General features: G+C 40.1%; 1 protein-coding gene across 4 annotated transcripts in view; it reads left to right on the forward strand.

Moving 5' to 3' along the window:
- LOC135205598 (1-acyl-sn-glycerol-3-phosphate acyltransferase alpha-like) overlaps positions 1-19,836 on the forward strand; it is a 173,796-nt gene that overhangs the window by 86,699 nt on the left and 67,261 nt on the right. For all 4 annotated transcript variants that reach the window (XM_064236369.1, XM_064236371.1, XM_064236370.1 and 1 more), the window contains exon 3: positions 8,132-8,313. In XM_064236369.1, the coding sequence (XP_064092439.1) occupies positions 8,132-8,313 (182 nt within the window). The remainder of the gene's footprint in view (positions 1-8,131; positions 8,314-19,836) is intronic.

Below are 19,836 nucleotides of genomic sequence, written 5' to 3' on the forward strand. Positions count from 1 at the left end.
ATAATACGTAATCTGCTTGTTTTTTGTTATGGTACTGTGCCCAGGGCAAGAGCAAATTATAGTCCTTGTGAGTAATTGGAATCATCCGTGCTACAAGGCTCCTCCTTAAGTAGAGGCGACCCTCGGCTTTACTACAGGTTAAGTTAGCACCAACCAGAGGCAGTCTCTACTGCAAGCTCTCCTAACTAACAAGGAATGACAAGCATTGTTTCAATGCTAGCAGTTTATCTATTTCTAATTCATTACATGACTTTGTTTTAGAGTAGAGTATGTCCATTTATCCTACCTCTTGTCAATGAGGGAGTCAGCTATGTAATTACTGGGTTAGTTGCATAATTAAAAATTATGTTTTTATAATAAAACTAAGTTTTAATTATACTTACCCAGTAATTACATGATTAGAGCCCTCCCTCCTCTCCGCTGATGGACATAGGCGTAAACGGAATGAGCTAATTGACTATGTCGTCCCTAACCTTCTTGCTAGGGAGCGAGACTGTGTCACCTACACACTTATCGGTATTGCTACTGCAAAATTTGAATCTATACTGCTGTGAATAACAGAAACTATAGCTATGTAATTACTGGGCAAGTATAATTAAAACCTTGTTTTATTATAAAAACATTATTTTCATAATAAAACAAGGTTTTAATTATACTTACCCAGTAATTACATAATTAAAACCTTGTTTTATTATAAAACATAATTTCTTAAATCATGTACGTACTGCAAAGATACCAAAAGGAATACAGTCGACTACGTCTAAAATGAAACTGCCCAGATCATATCATAAGAAAAGAGAACACCAGAAAAAAGAAAAGATAAAAGTGAAAATGAAAGTAATGACTTTCCTTTCAGAAATCCATTTTTTTCCAGAGTAAATCTCCAGGTTAAAACGTAAAAGATGATAATCACCAACCGTAATGGATCACAGGGTTTCAATATTGCAGTGGAACTGTCAGGGGCTGCAAGCCAAATAGGGATTCATAGTGGAAGTGCTATGTTAAGTAGGTGGGATACAGCTCGCCAAAAATATCCACTGCAAACAGATTTAGTGTTTACATCTTGTCTTCTACTGGCAATGTTGCTATATCCACGGAACAGGACCACAGTACAACGTTGCGAACCTACCAAATAACAATCACAACACTCAGTAGTGTTCCTGGAGCAGCCACCACTCTCAGTGGATGGGTCTTGACTTTGTCAATTTATTTTGGTATTGCACCCAGGGCAAGGGTGGGCACCTATCATACTTGGCTAGACATACAAGTATTCCCCTTGATGCAAAGTTTCCCCAAAGTAGGAGGCGACCCTTGGCTCCACTGCCACACCACTACAAGTTAAGATGAGCACCAACCAGAGCCATTATTCATCTGCATAGCACTCTTAACTGATAGGAATGACAAGCATTGTTTTCATACATTCAACTTCCCTGACAGATATATACTTAGCTAAGACTCCGTCTTCCCCGACAGAAATTTGAATTTCGCGGCACACGCTACAGGTAGGTAGGTCAGGTGATCTACCGTCCCGGCTCTGGGTGGCAGGAATAGGAACCATACCTTCTAGAACCAGATTTTTCTCTGTCGCCGTATTGTAAACAAATGTTTGCGGTACCTCCTGACTTGATTTTCGTGTTTCATCGCCATCGATCTTCTGAGCTGTCTTTTGCAGGGAAGTACTGGGTCTTTGGTTCGGCATACGCTTTTATTAACTTTTTAATAAATTTGACTTCGAAAATTTCAAAGATTTTATGAAGTGTAATTACCGAAGGTTTCGGTAGACACTCATTTAGTTTGCAAGAAAGGGAAATATTAATATTTATTCATTAATACGTGTAATAAGTGTTAGAACTTTATTGAGGAAATATAAAACTTTAACTTCCTACTTTAGGAAGTCAGGAAAGCATATAACTTTTTACGCTTCCTTTAGAAGCTTTAATAGCTCTCGTGCAACGAGCAGTTAGAGTATTAACAGTAATAGTAGTTTTTGCATCCTCATCTCCTTCTTACTCTACAGAATCTACAAATTAATAAATTTGAAGATAATTGGATGTAGCTCAAAATGCGAGCTCTATAAGGTAAGAAGTGAATTTAGTGTTCCCAGTGCAGTGGAGGGTGCGTTCTGATCGGCTCTGTTTCGCTCCCAGGTCTAGACCGCTTCCAAGCTCCCTGGCCCAGAGGAGAAGGAAAGTCGAAAGCCTTACGGAGGTTATGGAGAATCCCCACCGATCAGGCGTCCCCTCGGCAGGATTTGTAGAACGTCCCAGACTGCCAAGTTCGCCATTGGAAAGGCGTCCTATAATAGTGGAGGGTGCATCCGATCGGCTCTGTCTCGCTCTCAGGCCTAGACCTCTTCCAAGCTCACAAGCCCAGAGGAGAAGGAATGTCGAAAGCCGCACAGAGGTTTCAGAGAATCCCCACCGGTCGGGCATCCCCTCGGCAGGTTCTGTAGTAGCGTCCCAGACTGCCAAGGATAGCCATTGAAAAGGCATCCTTAAAAAAGTGCGTCTCTTCTTCCGTTTCTTCATCTTACATCCGAAAAGACGAAGAATGTACATGTTTGGAGTTCGGACGGTCTAGCGCGTTCTCTGAAAACTAAGAGAACACTGAGCGAGAGGCTGAGAGCCAGCCAGGAAGCCGTGTTCCAGCAAGCTAGCGTGAGCCACGTTCCAACAGCCAGCAGCGAGCCACGTTCCAACAGCCAGCAGCGAGCCGCGTTCCAACAGACTAGCGCGAGCCGCGTTCCAACAGACTAGCGCGAGCCGTGTTCCAACAGACTAGCGTGAGCCTCGTTCATACAGATAAACGCGAGCCGCATTCCAGCAACTGAGCGCGAGCCGCGTTCCAGAAAATTTTTCTTGGCGCAAGGCGCCTTCAAAGAGAAAACAGATGGCTAGACTGAGGAGCCTTATAGTAGAGTGGCAATCAGAAGGATGCTTCCATTGAACGTTTACTGGCAAGAGGCTCCTAAAAGAAGACTAGTAGGCGCTCGGAACTTTCATGGCGCACGGGACCTTCCACGCAAGCGGAACGTTCCAGGAGCGAGTCTCCTTTCTAGTGTGCGGAACATTCCAGGCGCGCGGAACTATCCAGGCGCCAGAATATTCCAAAATCTTCTTTTGAGAGAGAGGTCAGTTGCGAGGCTCCTCTTTGAGTTTTTTTAACTTGAGCAACTTTCCCTTGGCAAAGGTGCAAGATGTCGCACAGGCGGCCGTCGCTTTTGTCAGAAGGATTCTGATACTAAGAGAAGCCCTTTTTCATTATTCAGAAGACTCCTGTGTTAGGCAGTTCCTCTCAATGTGGAATCTCTCCTTCATCCATGCTCTTCCCTCTTTATGAGGAGGCAAGAGCTTTGGGAGTTTTTCTTAATAAGAATCTCATCGACGTTTGGGTATGATGGTGGATAGGAAATATCTACTTCCTTCCGTAAACCCTAGAGGTGAACAGGAATTCTGTCTCTTCCACGATTTATGAGGAAATCACGAAGATTTAAAAGAGTTCCTGGATTAACTTCCTTCCTTAAGGAGATATATATACTCTTTCTATCGTTCTATTAACGAAAAGAACAAAGATAGTAGAAGGTAGTTAGAGTATCTGCTGTATGAGAATACGATACGGTCAAATCATAAACACATACCGTAGTTACTTCTTAGCTGTGCAACTCAATTACCAGTATCCTTCTAGGACTTTCCTAGGAAGGACTACGCTTAAAAGGATTGTTAAGACAACACCTACTTAGCTTCTAGATTTATCGAAGTCTTGTTTCGCTTAAATATGCTTTAATAAGAACTTCCTTAAGTTCGATAATAATTTTATAAGATTCCTTTATTAAATGGAGTAGCTGGCAACTCTGGAAGAGTAAGGCCAGACGGCTAACGGAGACTGCTTTCGCTTAGACCAACGCAGTACCATGTAGGTGTCGGTCATGAGCGGTCGGTTACATCTCTCTCTCCTGCGGGATGGAATAACTGTCCGTATTTCTCCCCTACAATCGCGGTCTTAGCCTCGGATTGAGGGGATAGTTAAGCTAACATAAATAAAATATTGTCTGCCTTTTGCTAAGAAGCTTTCAATAAGAGAGATATTACAACCTTTCAATGCTGTTTACCGTAGGTAACATTATTAAAGGATTCTATCGCAGCAGAACATTATATTATATAATGCTCTCCGGCTTACGAAAGCATGGCTTATTAGAGTACCTGCTCAGGAGAAGATGGATGAGTCGGATGGGAAACATTCTCTTTGTGGCAGAACTTGTTTCCCTGAATGGACTATACTACGTATATAAAGTTTTTTCCTACTAAGAACGGAATTAACATGTGAAAGCATGTCGGGTACCATAAAGGCACAGATGTTCTGGCACATAACCTAAAAAGAATTAGAAGGAAGCGCCAGCCAGGCGCTTTCTGGCGCAATGTGCCAGAAGTGCCAGCCTGGCGCAAATTGCGCCAGAAGCGCCAGCCTGGCGCAGTGAGCCAAGAGCACCATCCAAGATTTTCTCGTTTTAGCGAGTTATTAACCTAAGAGTCCAGTAGCCTCTCGGACAGCAGGCTCGGTAACGGCAAGATTCGTTCTTGATTTCGTTACCCATTTAATCACTTAGGCCAATTCCACGACTCTCATATCGCAAAGAACATCGAGAAACTCTTTTTTTTTTTCGCTCCTGTTCGCGTTAACAAAGAGAACCTTCTCGATCGACGATAATAACTGTTAACGTATGTCTAAGATTTATTGGAAAGAGTTGTGAGAACCTGCAGAAAGTCTTCTTCATAGATCTCTTAGCAAGGTAGAAGACGAACAGGCTTCCTATAGACTGTTTCCTTTTCCTCGAACCAAGAGAGGTAGCAAATTACGCCATCTTTATTTTATAGAAAGGGGAATAAACATTAGTCTTTTTTCCCCTAAATATAAATTCTTTACAGAATTTAAGATAAAGGGCGTCAAAGAAAGAGAGGATAATACTTTATGCCTCATTTTGGCCTTAGAGAGGTTGGATTCACAGAGGTCACGTTCTTCTCACAACATGTTTTGGAAGTTTTTTCCAAGAGAGTCTGGATATTCTATCAGCATCTATTATAAATGGACCTTAACAACCTCTCCACTCTGAGTCTGTCTGCGTGCAGACTGACCAGAAGTGGACATGAATGAGAGGATTTTTCAAGGTAAATGACAGTAGTCATGGCCAAGACATAGAATTGCTGCTGATCGTGCTAGAGGGAATGAGGAAGCTGTCCTCTTCCGATACCTCTGTGAACCACATAGCGGTTTTTTCTTCCCTTTCAGAGGGAAGAATCACCTTTGTTTATGTCTGCTATCAAAGAATGCAGTAAAAGGCTATACTCTGTCTCTACAAAGGGAATTGGAGATAGCAGAGGATTAAGACCTTCGAGATCTTATACGATACCTCAATATGACAAGAGTAGGGTATCATGTACTTCTAATGGGATCTTTTTTGTGGCCACAGATTCCATGTTCCGACAAGATGGAACTGCTCCTCATCAAACTTCTTCGAGAAATTTTTGACGGAATTCTTTGTTTCTCTTGGTCCTAAACGACCAAGAAGACAAGTGAATTTTTTTTTTTTGAGCTTGGAATCTCGCATCAGATTCTATGGAGACTAGGCAATGGGTTCTTGCCAGCATAGTATGTCTGGCAAAAGAACTAAAACCCCCTATTCCTGATTCAATGTTTTCAGATAGAGGTTTCGTTGTCCAGGCAGGGTACTTACGTTTTCATCTACAGTAGAATGGTTCAAACGTTTGCCTACAGAGTCTTTGGAATGCGATGACGGCTCGAAATGCTTCCCAGAAGGTGTTCAGAGGGATACAATAAAGAGCTAGAAATCAGGAGTCCTCCCAATTTCAGCTCGGAGTCTCCTTCGACTTCCAGGCTTCTTCCCTTCCTTCGGGCAAGGATAGGGAAGATTCTGCAACGAGAAACCCCTTCAACAGGTAAGAGGAGATCTCATGAGCAAGGGAAGTACTCAAGAAGGATCCTCCTCGGAGGAAGACTCTTATCTTTCATACTGTTAGATATCCTATCGTATACTGGATGTAGCTGACTACAATCACCTCCCCTTGCCAGAGAGGCCAAAGCTCAAAGTGGAAGAATTTCTTCCACCCTTCTCCAGTCTCCTGATTTACTATTGTGGATGTTCAGGACTTTCGGACGATGTAGCGCCAACCAGGAGCCATATGCCAAAACAGGCGTAAAAAACGCCAGAGGCAGACAGCCCCAAGAACTTTGTCATTGTCTGATGAGGAGAAAGACCGGGCCTACAACCTGGCACAGATGCGCTAGAGGCGAACATATCAGACAGATATGAGTGTCCGATGTGGACATCGCCAGACATCCTCGAGACTCTACCAAGCTCGAAGCTCCGGCAAGTGGGGAGGAGCCAACCAGGCTCCAGGCGCCAGGCAGGCGCGAGGTACCAGCCAGCCGCGAAGCTCCAGGCAGGCGCGAGGCGCCAGGCAGGCACAAGGCGCCAACCTGGCGCGAGGCGCCAGTCAGGCGCAAGCCAGGCTCTAGGCTTCATCCAGAAGAGATCCTTTTCAAAGAAAGCCCTGGTCTTCTTCTTTGAAACAAATGTGATCGCCAAGCACTTCTTGAGTAACTTGATGATTCCTTCAAACAGCTGAGAATTAAAAGCGCTTGAAGTGTGAGCTTTTATGAATTCTTGTTCTTTCCAGAACAATATGTCGTGAAGGACATATTAGCTGTAACTTACGGAAGATACAACTCGGGAGTTGACTTCCCTTTGCACGAAGGAGGTCAAGTTGACCTACGAGAGATCCTTCTCTCTTGGTTTTACGTGTCTACGGATACGTTGCTGGGATAGGGAGCCGACACTGATCCTTAACTAAGTGAGTTAATTTTTCTTTTAACATAGTGTTTTGTTCTTTGGGTTGTTTGAAAGGAGTTTGGGGATAACTCTTTTTAAGCACAAGCCCTCGTGTTAGGATCAGGTGATCGGGATCGGTGTTGTGCTCCTTAATTATGCCACTAGGCATAGGTGTATTGTCATGTAAGTGGATAAAACCCCATTGACAAAGGCCATCAGGCTCTGTCGAGTTAGTGGATAAGACCCCATCGACAGACCCACAAGAACTCTTAGCCATAGGTCACATCCTCGCTGAGGCTCTTGAGACGAAGCAGACTCCTAGCAATAGCTAAGAAGTCAACCCTTCGTCTAAACACATAGGAACCAAGGTTTTATTTATTTATTACCTAAAACGTATGTTGTTTACCTGTCTAATCAGTGAATAGCTGTCTCTTACCCTCCACCAAAGGGTGCCAATCAGCTAAGTATATATCTGTCAAGGAAGTTGAATGTATGAAAATGATATTGTTATGATACAATAAAGTTTCATACATACTTACCTGGCAGATATATACTTAGCTAAGACTCCGTCTTCCCCGACAGAAATTCGAATTTCGCGGCACACGCTACAGGTAGGTAGGTCAGGTGATCTACCGTCCCGCCGCTCGGTGGCAGGAATAGGAACCATACCTTCTAGAACCAGATTTTTCTCTTCCACCTGTCTCCTGCGGGGAGGCTGGGTGGGCCATTTATCGTATATATCTACCAGGTAAGTATGTATGAAACTTTATTGTATCATAACAATATCATTTTTACAATGCTTGCAACTTTTCTATTTCAAATTTATTACATGACTTAATGCTTTGGAGTAGAATATGTCCATGATACCACCTCCTTTCAATGTGGAATCAGCTGTATAATTAATGGATAAGTCTCATATACAAAAATATTTTTATAATTAAATGAGGTTTTGTATATATACTTACCCAGGAGTTATATGATCTGAGCCCACTTATCCCCCTCTGATGTACATATGCATAAAAGAGAAGGAAGTGATTAGCTAAGTCGTTCCTAGTATTGCCATTGGGGGACAGCACTGAGCAATCGAAGCACTACCCGCGAAATTTGAATTAGACTGCCGTACGTACAAACTAATAGCTGTATAATTGCTGGGTAAGTTTATACAAAACATTATTGTAAAAACAATTTTTGTGTCTTCCACAGTGTGCAGTAAAATTTTAATATACAACCTTTTTATAAGGATTGGTGTACTACTGATAATACATACTGCATATTACTGTTTTATAGGTATGGTGTACATGTGGCCCATGTTCCACAAGATCACAGCCATTGCAAAGAAGGAGCTGTTTTATGCAATGCCTTTTGGATTGACTGCATGGCTTTGTGGAACAAGGTTCATCGATAGAAGGAATCCTGACAGGGCCAAATCGTCAATGAATGCAGCTCTTGACTATGTTAAGGAGAAAAAGGTAAGTTGATAATTCTTTGTAATATAGTATATGCAGTGATGATATTTAGTAATACTGGCTGATCATTTTACAAATTTTCATTGTCAGGAGGTTTCTAGTATAATATATTATACTAGAGGAAGAGCCAGATATTTTCCTACGAAAATCTAAATCATTTACGTACTTTCATATAGAAGTATTCTTCAACTTGAGCTAGATTTATTGAATTTGATAACAAGGTATTTAACTAGTGGTTATAAAAGGGTGATTGTTGGAATACTGCTCACTCACACATCCCTAAGCACTTTGTTTTTGGCTGTCATCATTTATGGGTGTCTTTGTGTGCACCTCCAGACTGCTGAGAAGAGCTTGCGGCATTGGTTTAGGTTTTTAGTTTCTGAGAAAAACCTTATTAGTCATTTTCATAGATGTAAAAGGTGTTGGTTAGTAGATCCCTACTGTTAAATACTTACTTTCCTTTTGGATTCAGCAGCTACTATTGTTGGGAAGAATTTACGGCTACATATTGGAAGTTTTTGGTAGAGGAGGTATCCTTAAAGTGTTAGCCTACCTCTCCCCCTTACTGCTTAAGACCTTCCTTCTTAATCTTTGAGCACACCACCTCATGGGTGAGAATTTGGCAATATTACACCTACTTTATGACTTCAACTGCTAAGTCTGCTGCTGCTACAGACCTTACTATGTCCTTTGTTACATCTGTTGATTTTCCAGTGGCAGTCTTCATGGAAGATGGTTCAGAGCACTGACCACTGCAACTTCTTGAGAAGAAGAAAAGAAGACCTTGCAAAGGAGTAGAAGGATCACAAGTGCTGGTCTTCCACCACTACTTCTGTGTTGAGCTGCTGCTGCTGCTGCTGCTGGCTGCTGCTTGCTGCCTGCCGTCCTCCTCCTCCTCCTCCTCCTCCTCCTCCTCCTCCTCCTCCTCCTCCTCCTACTCCTCCTCCTCCTTCCTCCTCCTCCTCCTCCTTCCTCCCTCATTTCCTTCTCCAAATAAAATTTGCTTCAAGCTTTATTCTAGGAGGAAAACCACTTGCAAGACGTCCCATAGTGCTTCATACGAATGTTCTTTCCAGTTTTGTGTTAGGGTTGGGTGCTCAGGAGCTCTTGAACACCTATGGGTGATTAGCTAACTTCTGGCCGGGCTGACATGGGACTTGGTGAGCTTACCCGCATGGGTTGCCTTGGCTACCACATGTAGGTAGTGGGGTAGACACTTTCTCCTGCGCTTTCCTGAAAGTATACTTAGTTGAACCATCACAACCTCACAACCTACTGTCTGCATATTTCTGGTCTTCACCTGGGTATTTGCAAGCATTTTGGTTAGCTCTTCCTTGTGTGTTTCTTTGGAAACACTGGTCGAGCCTGTGCAGCCCTATTTTACCATCTCAAAAATAATTTTTGCAACTGCTTATTTGGCAAAGTATGGTTGCAAAATTAATCTGCATGCCTTTTCTTTATATTCAGCTCCCCAAAAGATGCCAGGTCAAGACCACCTGTATAACAAAACAGCATATAATGTGGTATCATTTCTCTTTCCTTTGACTAAAATTTTATGTTGCATATGTTGATCAGACCTGTCAGCCCCTCCCTTATAAAACTAATGCAACCTAACTTGCACAACACACAGCTGTATAAGTGAAACATAAACGAAACAACCACTATCCTGTGTAAGAAATGCAATAACAATAAATATTGACTGATTTTTTATTTTGCTTTTCTTTGCTCAATCAATACCTGCTTTTCAAAATTTTCAAACAAAATCTTTGAATTAGTCAGTACTACTAATTTTTCATTGAAAAAACAAAATCCCCAAAGCTCAGCCTACATTTTAAAAACACAGGTATTTGTGGGTAGCCTAGGCTATCTCCTTCCTTTATCTCTTCCTTTCTCTATACATAATATATGTACAAATATTTACAGTCGACCCCTATATTCGGGGGATGCGTATCAGACCCCCCACCCCCAATGAATAGTTCACCACCCCCTCTATAAAATGCTTATAACTGCCTATCTTGAAATTTCAAATACCAAATGTATACTTAAAGTATCATCCTACATCAAATATACCCTAAGGAGAGTGCTGACTGTGAGGCCCCATTATAAAGTAGTAAGTGCTTATAGCCACCTCATGATTGAAGGGATTTGCTTCAAATTTTTACCATTTATTCTTCAGATAATAATGAAACATTTCAATGAAGGAAATTTAGAAATGTAACTTGTAAGTTAACTTTTTTTTGCATGTAAAACAGATCATGACGTCACTTTTCGAAAATAATAAAAAAAAAAGTTTCATTCAAAAATGAATTTCCCTCTTTGATAATAAAGATATATATAGGCGGCCCTTGGTTAGTGGCAGGGGTTCTGTTCCTGGCCGCTGACGCTAAGTGATTTTCGACGCTAAGCGATTTTAAAGCCTACGGCTGCCGCACACCTTTCGAAACTAGACCAGTCAAAGGCGCCTTAATCCCACAATGGCCCAATAAGTAAAATTATATTTATGCAGTATAGTACTATAGAATTTACTGTACAGTAGTACTGTACAGTACATTATAGCATTATAAATACTGTAAAGTGAAAAAAGCCTAGCTTTAATCCTTTGGGTGCCTAGAGTATGTAAAGATATAATAAGGTTTATACAGTGTACAGGTAGCTGTAGTGTTTTATTATGATAATTCGTCTTACGATAGTCCGATTTTATGAGAGACCAAATTACAATAGCTTAACTTAATCCATCTTCTAGTTACATAAGTTCAATAACAGCAAAGGAGAATGATGAAAGTATGGTTTTAACATTATACTCGTTGTGTGAATGTGTACAGCCATGAACAACCGAACGAGAAAAGACTTTTTTTTTTTTTTTTTTTTTTTTTTTTTTCTTCTAAGTACAACCGAATTGGATAACATCCATTTGGCTTGTATTTCAAACATTGTACTATAGTATACTATTACCGTTGTTGTTGTAAATGGCGTTATGTATAGAATAGAACTGAGATATCTTAATGTAATAACTTTATTTGCTATAGATCAAAGATCAATCGGGAAATATATTGTTAAATTTAAACCTAGTTATAACTGAAGCTGAGAAAACTGTTCTAGCTGCTAATGACTATTATCGTACATCGGCAACAAGGATAAAACTCCTTTAAACGTATGCCATCAAACACAACCATAGATAAAATTGAGATAAAATCATTTTAATCAAAACTACTGTGCTTGAAAGAAAACATTTTACTGTTGGTTTCACGCCGATATAAGATAAATAATGTAAAGTTCGTATTACGATGATACAAAGGAGAATTGTGAACGGAATCACATAATTTTTTTACGCAATAAACATGGCCTCAATGTAATCTGTTAACGGAAAAAAAAAGTAGTTCACATTCACAACGAGACATATTCAATTCATATTTTCACCTAAAAACATGTTGTATAAGGAAAAATAACCTTGTCTCATATAAGTCAAGTTATCTAGATATTCGTTTATGCTAACCAGAAGCAAGAGAATTCGCTCAGAATTGCGTTATAGCGAAACAAACTCGTATTCGCCATCAGGTGATTTCAAACCACATTGTCCGCTTCCGCGGAATACTGGTTTAGATGTGCCGTAGTATTTTTATAATAAAATAATATGAGAATAAATACAATATTATTGGATACAGTGAAGTAATGTATAACTTTTTAAAGGATTTATGGAAAAGATGCATAATTAATAAAATAACACCATGCATTTTTCGGAACAGTGGCGGACAAGAACTAACAAGAAAAAACATCCCCTGACAATGTGGAGCGTATTTACAAAGGCCGCCTAAATTTGTATCATATTTATGTATAAAAATAAAAATACCCTATACGTAATATATTTTCATACACATTTTAAACATAAAAGCATAAACATTTAAAAAATCGACACATCGATAGCTAAATTTGCACACTTTTTAACTCTATATTTTCGGAAGAGCGGCAGGCGGCGGCGGCTTACAAGAACGAACATGAAAAAATATCGTATTTGATAACGTGAAGGGCAGTTACAAAATCTGCCTTTTTATCATATTTCTGCACAGAAATAAAAATACCCTATACGTAATACATTTTCATACACATTTTATCATAAAAGTATGAACATTTATAAAATCGACACATCGATCGCTAATTTGCACCTTTTTTTAGCTCGAGATTTTCGGAAGTGCGTCAGGCGGCGGCTCACAAGAAAGAACATGAAAAAACATCGCATTTGACAACGTGAAGGGCAGTTTCAAAAGCTGCCTTCGTATCATATTTCTGTGCAAAAATAAAAGTACCCTTTACGTAATATATTTTTATACACATTTTAAACATAAAAGCATGAACATTTATAAATCGACACATCCATAATTTGCAATTATGTAACTTGATATTTTCGGCATAGAACAGCGTCAGAGGCATATATTTTACCCTAATACGTATGTAATAACTCTCCATAAAATTTGTTAATATAATTTGCGTAACCTCTAGGGTCTGAACGGCATTTCTACAAATGTATGAACTCATTAGACAACGGCACTAGCAGAGCTGTTAACTGAAAATTGTGCCGTAAAAATACCTTAAGATGCCTTATTTTTTTAATGAATATTTTTGACGACAGGCGTAAAACCGATTCGCCGTTGAGCGATTGCACCGTTAACCGTGGGCCGCCTGTACCATATATTTCCATGTATAAGACGACCTTTAGATAAGGCGAGGTCAAAAATCATTGCAAATTTTCATGACTTTATCTCATATCTGTAGTATAGGACAACTTCTAAATTACAAAACCGAAAGATTTTTTGGAGAAAAGTGATTATTTACAAAAATTGAACAGTACACCTATATTTATAATAATGATGCTTAAATAAAGGTGGTTTTGCTTGTTGTATCCAATTACAGTATTACTATTATCATATTGTTTCTCTATTACAAAATATAAACATTGTCATGTACATCATTTGCATTTGATATTGTTTACATTCTCAAAATCTCCACTGATTTGATTCTTGTCGATATCTTCATTGCCATTATTTGTTAGAAGGGATATAATTCAGAGATACCTTTCATTATAAATTAGTGAAGTTTGAGAGAAAAAGTGCACAAATTATTTCATTATATAAGCATTAGATGAGATTTCTCCAGTTCCGAACATTACTTCCGCTTGGCCAGTCCCTTACGACACCCCTAATTGGCTGTTGATAAGCTAGTCACAGAGCTGGAAACTCTCAATCTCTCAATGTATCCCTCAGGAGAGGTGGAACATACATCCTGCCTATGTGAACTCTCGAGAGAGACTGAGAGTTTCCATCCCAGTGATTGGCTTATCAACAGCCAATCAGGAGCGTCATAAGGGATGGGCCTAGACATCATATGCACGGGTGATGTGAATCTACTATAGTATTCTTTCGTGAGATCTCCATTGCATGAGGGATGAACAAAACTGTATTTTATTTTTACTTTTGGAAGCCACCATTGAGAATTGGCAGGGTTTAACAACTTGACAATTTTAACGGAGCTCTTGGTAAACGCTCAATAGTTCCAGTAAATGACATCAGCAATCTGCTGTTTCTCAATTAAGTTGTGTATGTCAGTACACTTTTAAAATAATCGCTTCATCCAGTATTCTAAAAACTGGAATTTTTTATTGGAGGATGGAGGAGTATCATTAGTATTATAGTCGATGACAGACAGACAGACAGACAGACAGAATAATGATAATTTTAATAAAACTTGTTTTACTGTTAACATATTGCATGTATTATTGTACATATTACAATATATAAACAGAGCGATGATGTGCCATTTCCATTCTGGTTTTGTTTACATCTTAAAATAATCAGCTGATTGTGTTTTACCAATATCATCACAGTCTTTAGCTGCCAAATGGAACTTAATTCAGAGATACATTCCTTTCATAAATTATGAAAGCTGGGTTTAACAATGCCAATTCTATATGTATCATGTTTTACATACATCATCATCATCATTAGCCGTTGTCAGTCCACTGCAGGACAAAGGCATCAGACATGTCCTACCACTCCCTTCTGTTAATGGTCTGTCTATGCCAGTCTGTACCCACAAATTTTCTTAGCTTATCAATCCATTGTTTCTCTTCCATCCCCTGCTTCGTTTGCAATCTCTAGGGACCCATTCTCTTATTCTTTTTGTCCATCTATTATCTGAAATTCTCTATATGTCCTGCCCACGTCCATTTCTTTAGCCTGTTTTTAGCATTTTTATAGGGGTTCCAAACATTCGCGGGTTCTAACTATTCACAGTGGGGTCTGGTACGCATCCCCCGCAATTACTGGGGGACCACGGTATGTATATTCATTAACAATCTCTAGAGGTTCGTCCATAACCCTTATTTGTTGTCTCAGCATTTTCATTGAACATTATCTTAATTTTACTCATGTTCATTTTCAGTCCTACATTTCTGCTTTCTCTATTAAATTCTTCTATCATCTTTTGCAGTTCCTTCCCTGATTTTTTTAATAGAACTATGTCGTCTGCAAATCTTAAGTGTCGTCTGCAAATCTTAAGTTGTTAAGGTATTCCCCATTAATGCTAATTCCTATATTTTTCCAATCTAAATTCTTAAAAACTTCTAGGCATGCTGTGAATAATTCAGGAGAGATGGGGTCTCCCTGTCTAACTCCTTTCTCAATCGGAAATTTCTCACTATCTTTATGTAGTTTTAGGATTGCTGTGCTACCCCTATAGATATCTTCAAGTGTTCTAACATAAGATTCATCTATTCCTTGCTTTTGAAAGGCTTTCATTAATGCTGAAGTTCTGACAGAATCAAAAACTTTGTCATAGTCTATAAATGCCATACGTAGTGATGTGTCATACTCTGTTGATTTTTCCTTTAGCTGGTTAATTACATGGATTTGGTCAGTTGTTGAATACCTGCTTCTAAAACCTGCTTGCTCTCTAGGTTGATTAAAGCCTAGCTGTCTTTCTATTTGGCCTAATATGATCTTTGTAAATATTTTATATATTACTGAGAGAAAACTTATTGGGCAGTAATTTTTCAGGTCTTTTGTGTCTCCCTCTTTGTGAATTACTATATAATAAAATTTTCCCAAGCTGTAGGTGTAGAGCATTCTTGCAAACATTTTGTGTAAAGTTCAATGAGTTTTACTATTATGAAATCTCCTCCATCTATTATTAAATCAATTATTAGGCTGTCTTCTCCTGCTGCTTTGTTTATTTTCATGCCTTTTAATGCTTTCTTTACTTCTACTGTTACTTTTGGTACCGGATCAGGTGTTTCATTATTTCTATTGACAAATTTATTTCTTATATCACTATTGTACAGCATTGTATAGAAATCATCAGCAATTTTTATAACTCCATCTCTTTTATTGATATTTCCATTTTCATCCTTTAAAGCAAATATCTGTTGGCACCCTGTTCTAAGTCTTCTTTTTGTCAATTTGATGCTTCTTCCCTTATTTAGTGTTCCTCAATTTTGGTTTGATTGTGTTTATGAATGTCTTGGGGTTTTTAGTTTGTTTATTGTTTTGGATAGTTCTGCTAATTCTATTTTATCTATCTTGGATTTTAAACCTCATTTCTAATCGTTTTTTTTATTAAGTTTTTGATGTTTTCTGATAGTTTACCTTGATCTTGTTTAGGAACTTTTCTACCTATCTCTTGTGGTGATTCAAATACATACGTACGTTGCCTAAAAGGGAAACCATTGTTTTGTTTACATTTGATCGCCACTGTCAAAACAACTGCTAATAACAATACAATAATGAACGATAATTATTGTATACAATTGTCGTTCATATGACTGAATTGTTCTAAACAGTTACAAACAGTTTTGCGTGCTGCCTCACTTTATGTTCGCTGCATTTTTGTTATAAAAGCAAGGGGGAACGTGAAAGTAGTATCATAAAATCATTTAAAAAATGCCCTGGATGGTACCAAAGATGATGTGTATGATATTGACGACGAAGCCGAAGTCGACTCGCCAGAACCAGACTGTGCCACCATGATTGTGGCACATGTGATCAATCTTGTGATATGTATGAGAAACTTTTAATGAAAAATGAATATTATGTTATCCTAATTGTAATTACTACCGTAATTACAGCACCATTTAAATTTCTAAAAGGTTACCGAAAGATAAAAGTAGTTGTGAGACAACCGTAACTCCATGTTTACATTTTCTCAGCTGGGATTGCATAGATAAAAGTTTGTTTCACTGATTTAGAATTATTATTTGTTATGAAGATATGCCATATACAGGCAGTCCCCGGGTTACGACGGGGGTTCCGTTCTTGAGACGCGTTGTAACCCAAAAATCGTCGTAAGCCGGAACATCATAAAAAATCCTAAGAAAACCTTACTTTTAATACTTTGGGTGCATTGAAAACTATGTAAACTGCATTCTCATTGCATTTTTCATCAAAAAAAAAAACCTTCAAATATTGATTATTTTGCATTTTGGGTGTCATATTTCTTCTGCCAGATCAGCATTGTAGGCGTCGTAACCCTGGAACATGCGTCATAACCCTGGAAATAATTTCTGATGAATATAATTGAAAAGCGCCTTAACCTCGGACCGTCATAAGCCGAACCCGTCGTAACCTGGGGACTACCTGTATAAGGTAAAAATGGTTTTATTACCTTTATTTTCAGGATATTTCATAAAGTGAATCTTCATGTATGTTGGTGGTTAGGCTATAGCACCAAGGCCAAGATTTGATTTTTAGAATTGTAGTATAAAGGCCTGTCCACACTAGGAAACATTGGTTGCAAACAATGTTTCCTGTCCAGACCTCGGTTGTCGTCAGGATGCTTGTCAGTGCAGTAGCCTCTGTACTCCTACATGGCTATTTTAATGTACTCGAGGAGGGGTAAGAGAAAGAAAAACCCTACCTTTGATGGTGGGGAGATTCAATTAGGCATGTTTTCTTGTCCCTTTTTTTTTTATCGGTGTCCGGTAAATACCATTTATAGGGAGCAACAGATATTCAATTATGCATGCAGTTTTTCTTCAAAATCTTAAGTAATACATATGATTGGGAGGTAATTTATTCACATTGGCCTATTCACTCCATCTTCCTTCTCTGTGCTCCCCCTAACATCCCAGGATGCATCAAGCTCCCTTTACCACCTTCTATCAGATGAAAGCAGCGATAGATAGATAACGGTTATTTTAAAAAATTTCCCTCGCCAACGAAGTCTAAATATGTTCACAAAATATTTTCTGCTTAGAATAACTTTTTCTTTCATTTCCCACAATATTTGTGTAAACTCGTGTTACACCCTGTATATACACGCATACATAGATAAATTATATTTATAAACATATACATATAATATATATGTGTATATAGTATATATATATGCATGTATACATATGTATGTATATATAAACATACACATACTTTGTGTATATATACATATACACAGAAACACTAAATGTTGTTCATAAGCGAACAAACCTTTGGTCTTAACATTAGGATCATTTCTAGCACCTAGCTGGATCCAGTTAAATCGCAGATGAAAGCAAGGAATCTTGTGAGATCTGCGTATATCAGGTGAAGAGTGGTCAAGGACCACACACGTACGCCACCGCGACAGTCTTTTCTTAACCGCCTGGGCAAGAGTTGTGGTTGACCTCTCTCTGCCTTTACCCAGTCCATTGCCCGTTTCGCTTGTGGTTTAGTGTGTGTGTGTGTGTGTGTGTGTGTGTGCGTGCTGGTATTATGGCTTCTGCTCCATCTCGGCCTCGTCAACATGTGTTCCCCAGAACTCCAGGTTTTCCTTGTTCTCGTTTTTTGGCTTCGGCTGCAACCGACTCCCACGTCTTTTGTAGTAGGTGTTGCTCTAACGTTTGTACAATAACGAATCCCTGCACGGAATGCCGTGCATGGCCTAGAGAGCAGTGGAGGTTATTTTATAGTAAGAGGGAGCATCGTAGGGTTTCTACTCTTCCTTCGTGGGAGGGTTTTTCTTATCCTCTTCCCGATGCTTCGTCTCCTGCTGTTGTCACACCTTACTAGTGTTGTGCCTTTGTCGCCTTCCTTTTCTTCCATCGATTTGTTGTTGGAAGTGTCCGGAGGCTCTCAGGCTGATTTATGTAATGTCGCCCCTTCTTCTTCAGGAGTGAATTTGATTCCTGAGAGGGAGGAGGCTTTTTCATCATTTTTTATTTCAGAATCGGAGGCATCCAAAATGGTGGTGCTTGGGCTATGGGGTCCACTGTCCTTAGAGGGTTTGCTGACACACTTCATGGATGCTCGCTACCCCTCCTGGTGCTGTCCAGGCCCTCCCCCCTCCTCCTGGCCTTGTCTTCGTGGGTAGCCGAGGTCAGCCATTTTGTATTGCTCCACCAGTGACGATTGCTGCTGTTTCGAGTCGGGAAAGCGTGGCGTCAGCCCCACTAGTGATGTCATACGGTCAGTCATTTTGTATCCCTCCGCCAGTGGCGTCTGCTTCCCATTTGGATTGAGGGGAAGCCGTGACGTCATTGCCGCTTATGACATCACTTACATCAATGATGTCACTCCCAGTCGTCTCCATTGCGCTGCCTTGCTCATCTGTGTCGTCATCATTTGCTGCTGTGACATCATCTCTGCCATCCAGTTCTCTGCATCTCCCTTCCATGTCTTCAGACCCTTCTCTTGCTGATCCGTCTGAGGCTTTATGCCAGGCTGTTCTTAAGAGATTGGACTCTTGTTTTAGAAGATAAGTTGGCTGCCATGTCGGCTGGGAGGACTGGAAGCAAGCGTGTTGCATCCCCCCCACCACCTGCGAAGAGATTGTGTAATGAGCCAGTGCTGTCTTCCTCTCCTTCTCCCCCATCTCCGCCGTGTCGGCATATCAAGCATTGGAAGGCTAAGAACCTTGCCCTTTCTTCATCTGCGAGTGAGGAGCAGCATGCCCGTGTTTCTGAGAGTGTTGGTGTTTCGAAGAGTGTTAGTGTATCTTCCTCTGTGCGATCTGCAATGGCTGCTTCATCCTCTGCATCGAGTCACGAGCGTACTGCAACCTCCCTCATTCGTGCACGTTGCAGGTGCTCCCACTTCTCCTTCTCCAGGGCCTATTCATCACCTTAAGGATCTGAAGGCGCCTGTCTAAGAGGTCGAAGGTTGTGAGCACAGAGTTGGTGCAGCAAGAGTGCCTGCCCTCTCCCTGGTACTTCCAGGAGTTCAACTCTGAGGGATTCTCATTCTATCTTGAGTGTTCAGGATTCCTCACCGACACATGTTCATACACCTGCCACACCCGTGCCTGTTCTCGGCCATGTTAGAGAGTCATCTGTTGGGAGAGGGCGTGGTGATGTCCTTAGTGTTGTGGTTGGTTCATCGTGGGAATTGGCGCTTGGATCTAGCCCAGACAAGGATAGTTGGTGTTTCGGGCTGGTTGGCTGCTGGATCTTCCGTTAATTTAAATCAGTAAGGCTTGGTCGTCTTAACTCCTTCCTACTTGGAAGCCTTGCTGTGAGCTACGCAGGATCCCAAGTCATCTTTTCAACTTCCCTTGTCAGGGCATGTT

The sequence above is a fragment of the Macrobrachium nipponense genome, chromosome 24, assembly GCF_015104395.2.
Source record: "Macrobrachium nipponense isolate FS-2020 chromosome 24, ASM1510439v2, whole genome shotgun sequence".
Taxonomy (NCBI): domain Eukaryota; kingdom Metazoa; phylum Arthropoda; class Malacostraca; order Decapoda; family Palaemonidae; genus Macrobrachium; species Macrobrachium nipponense.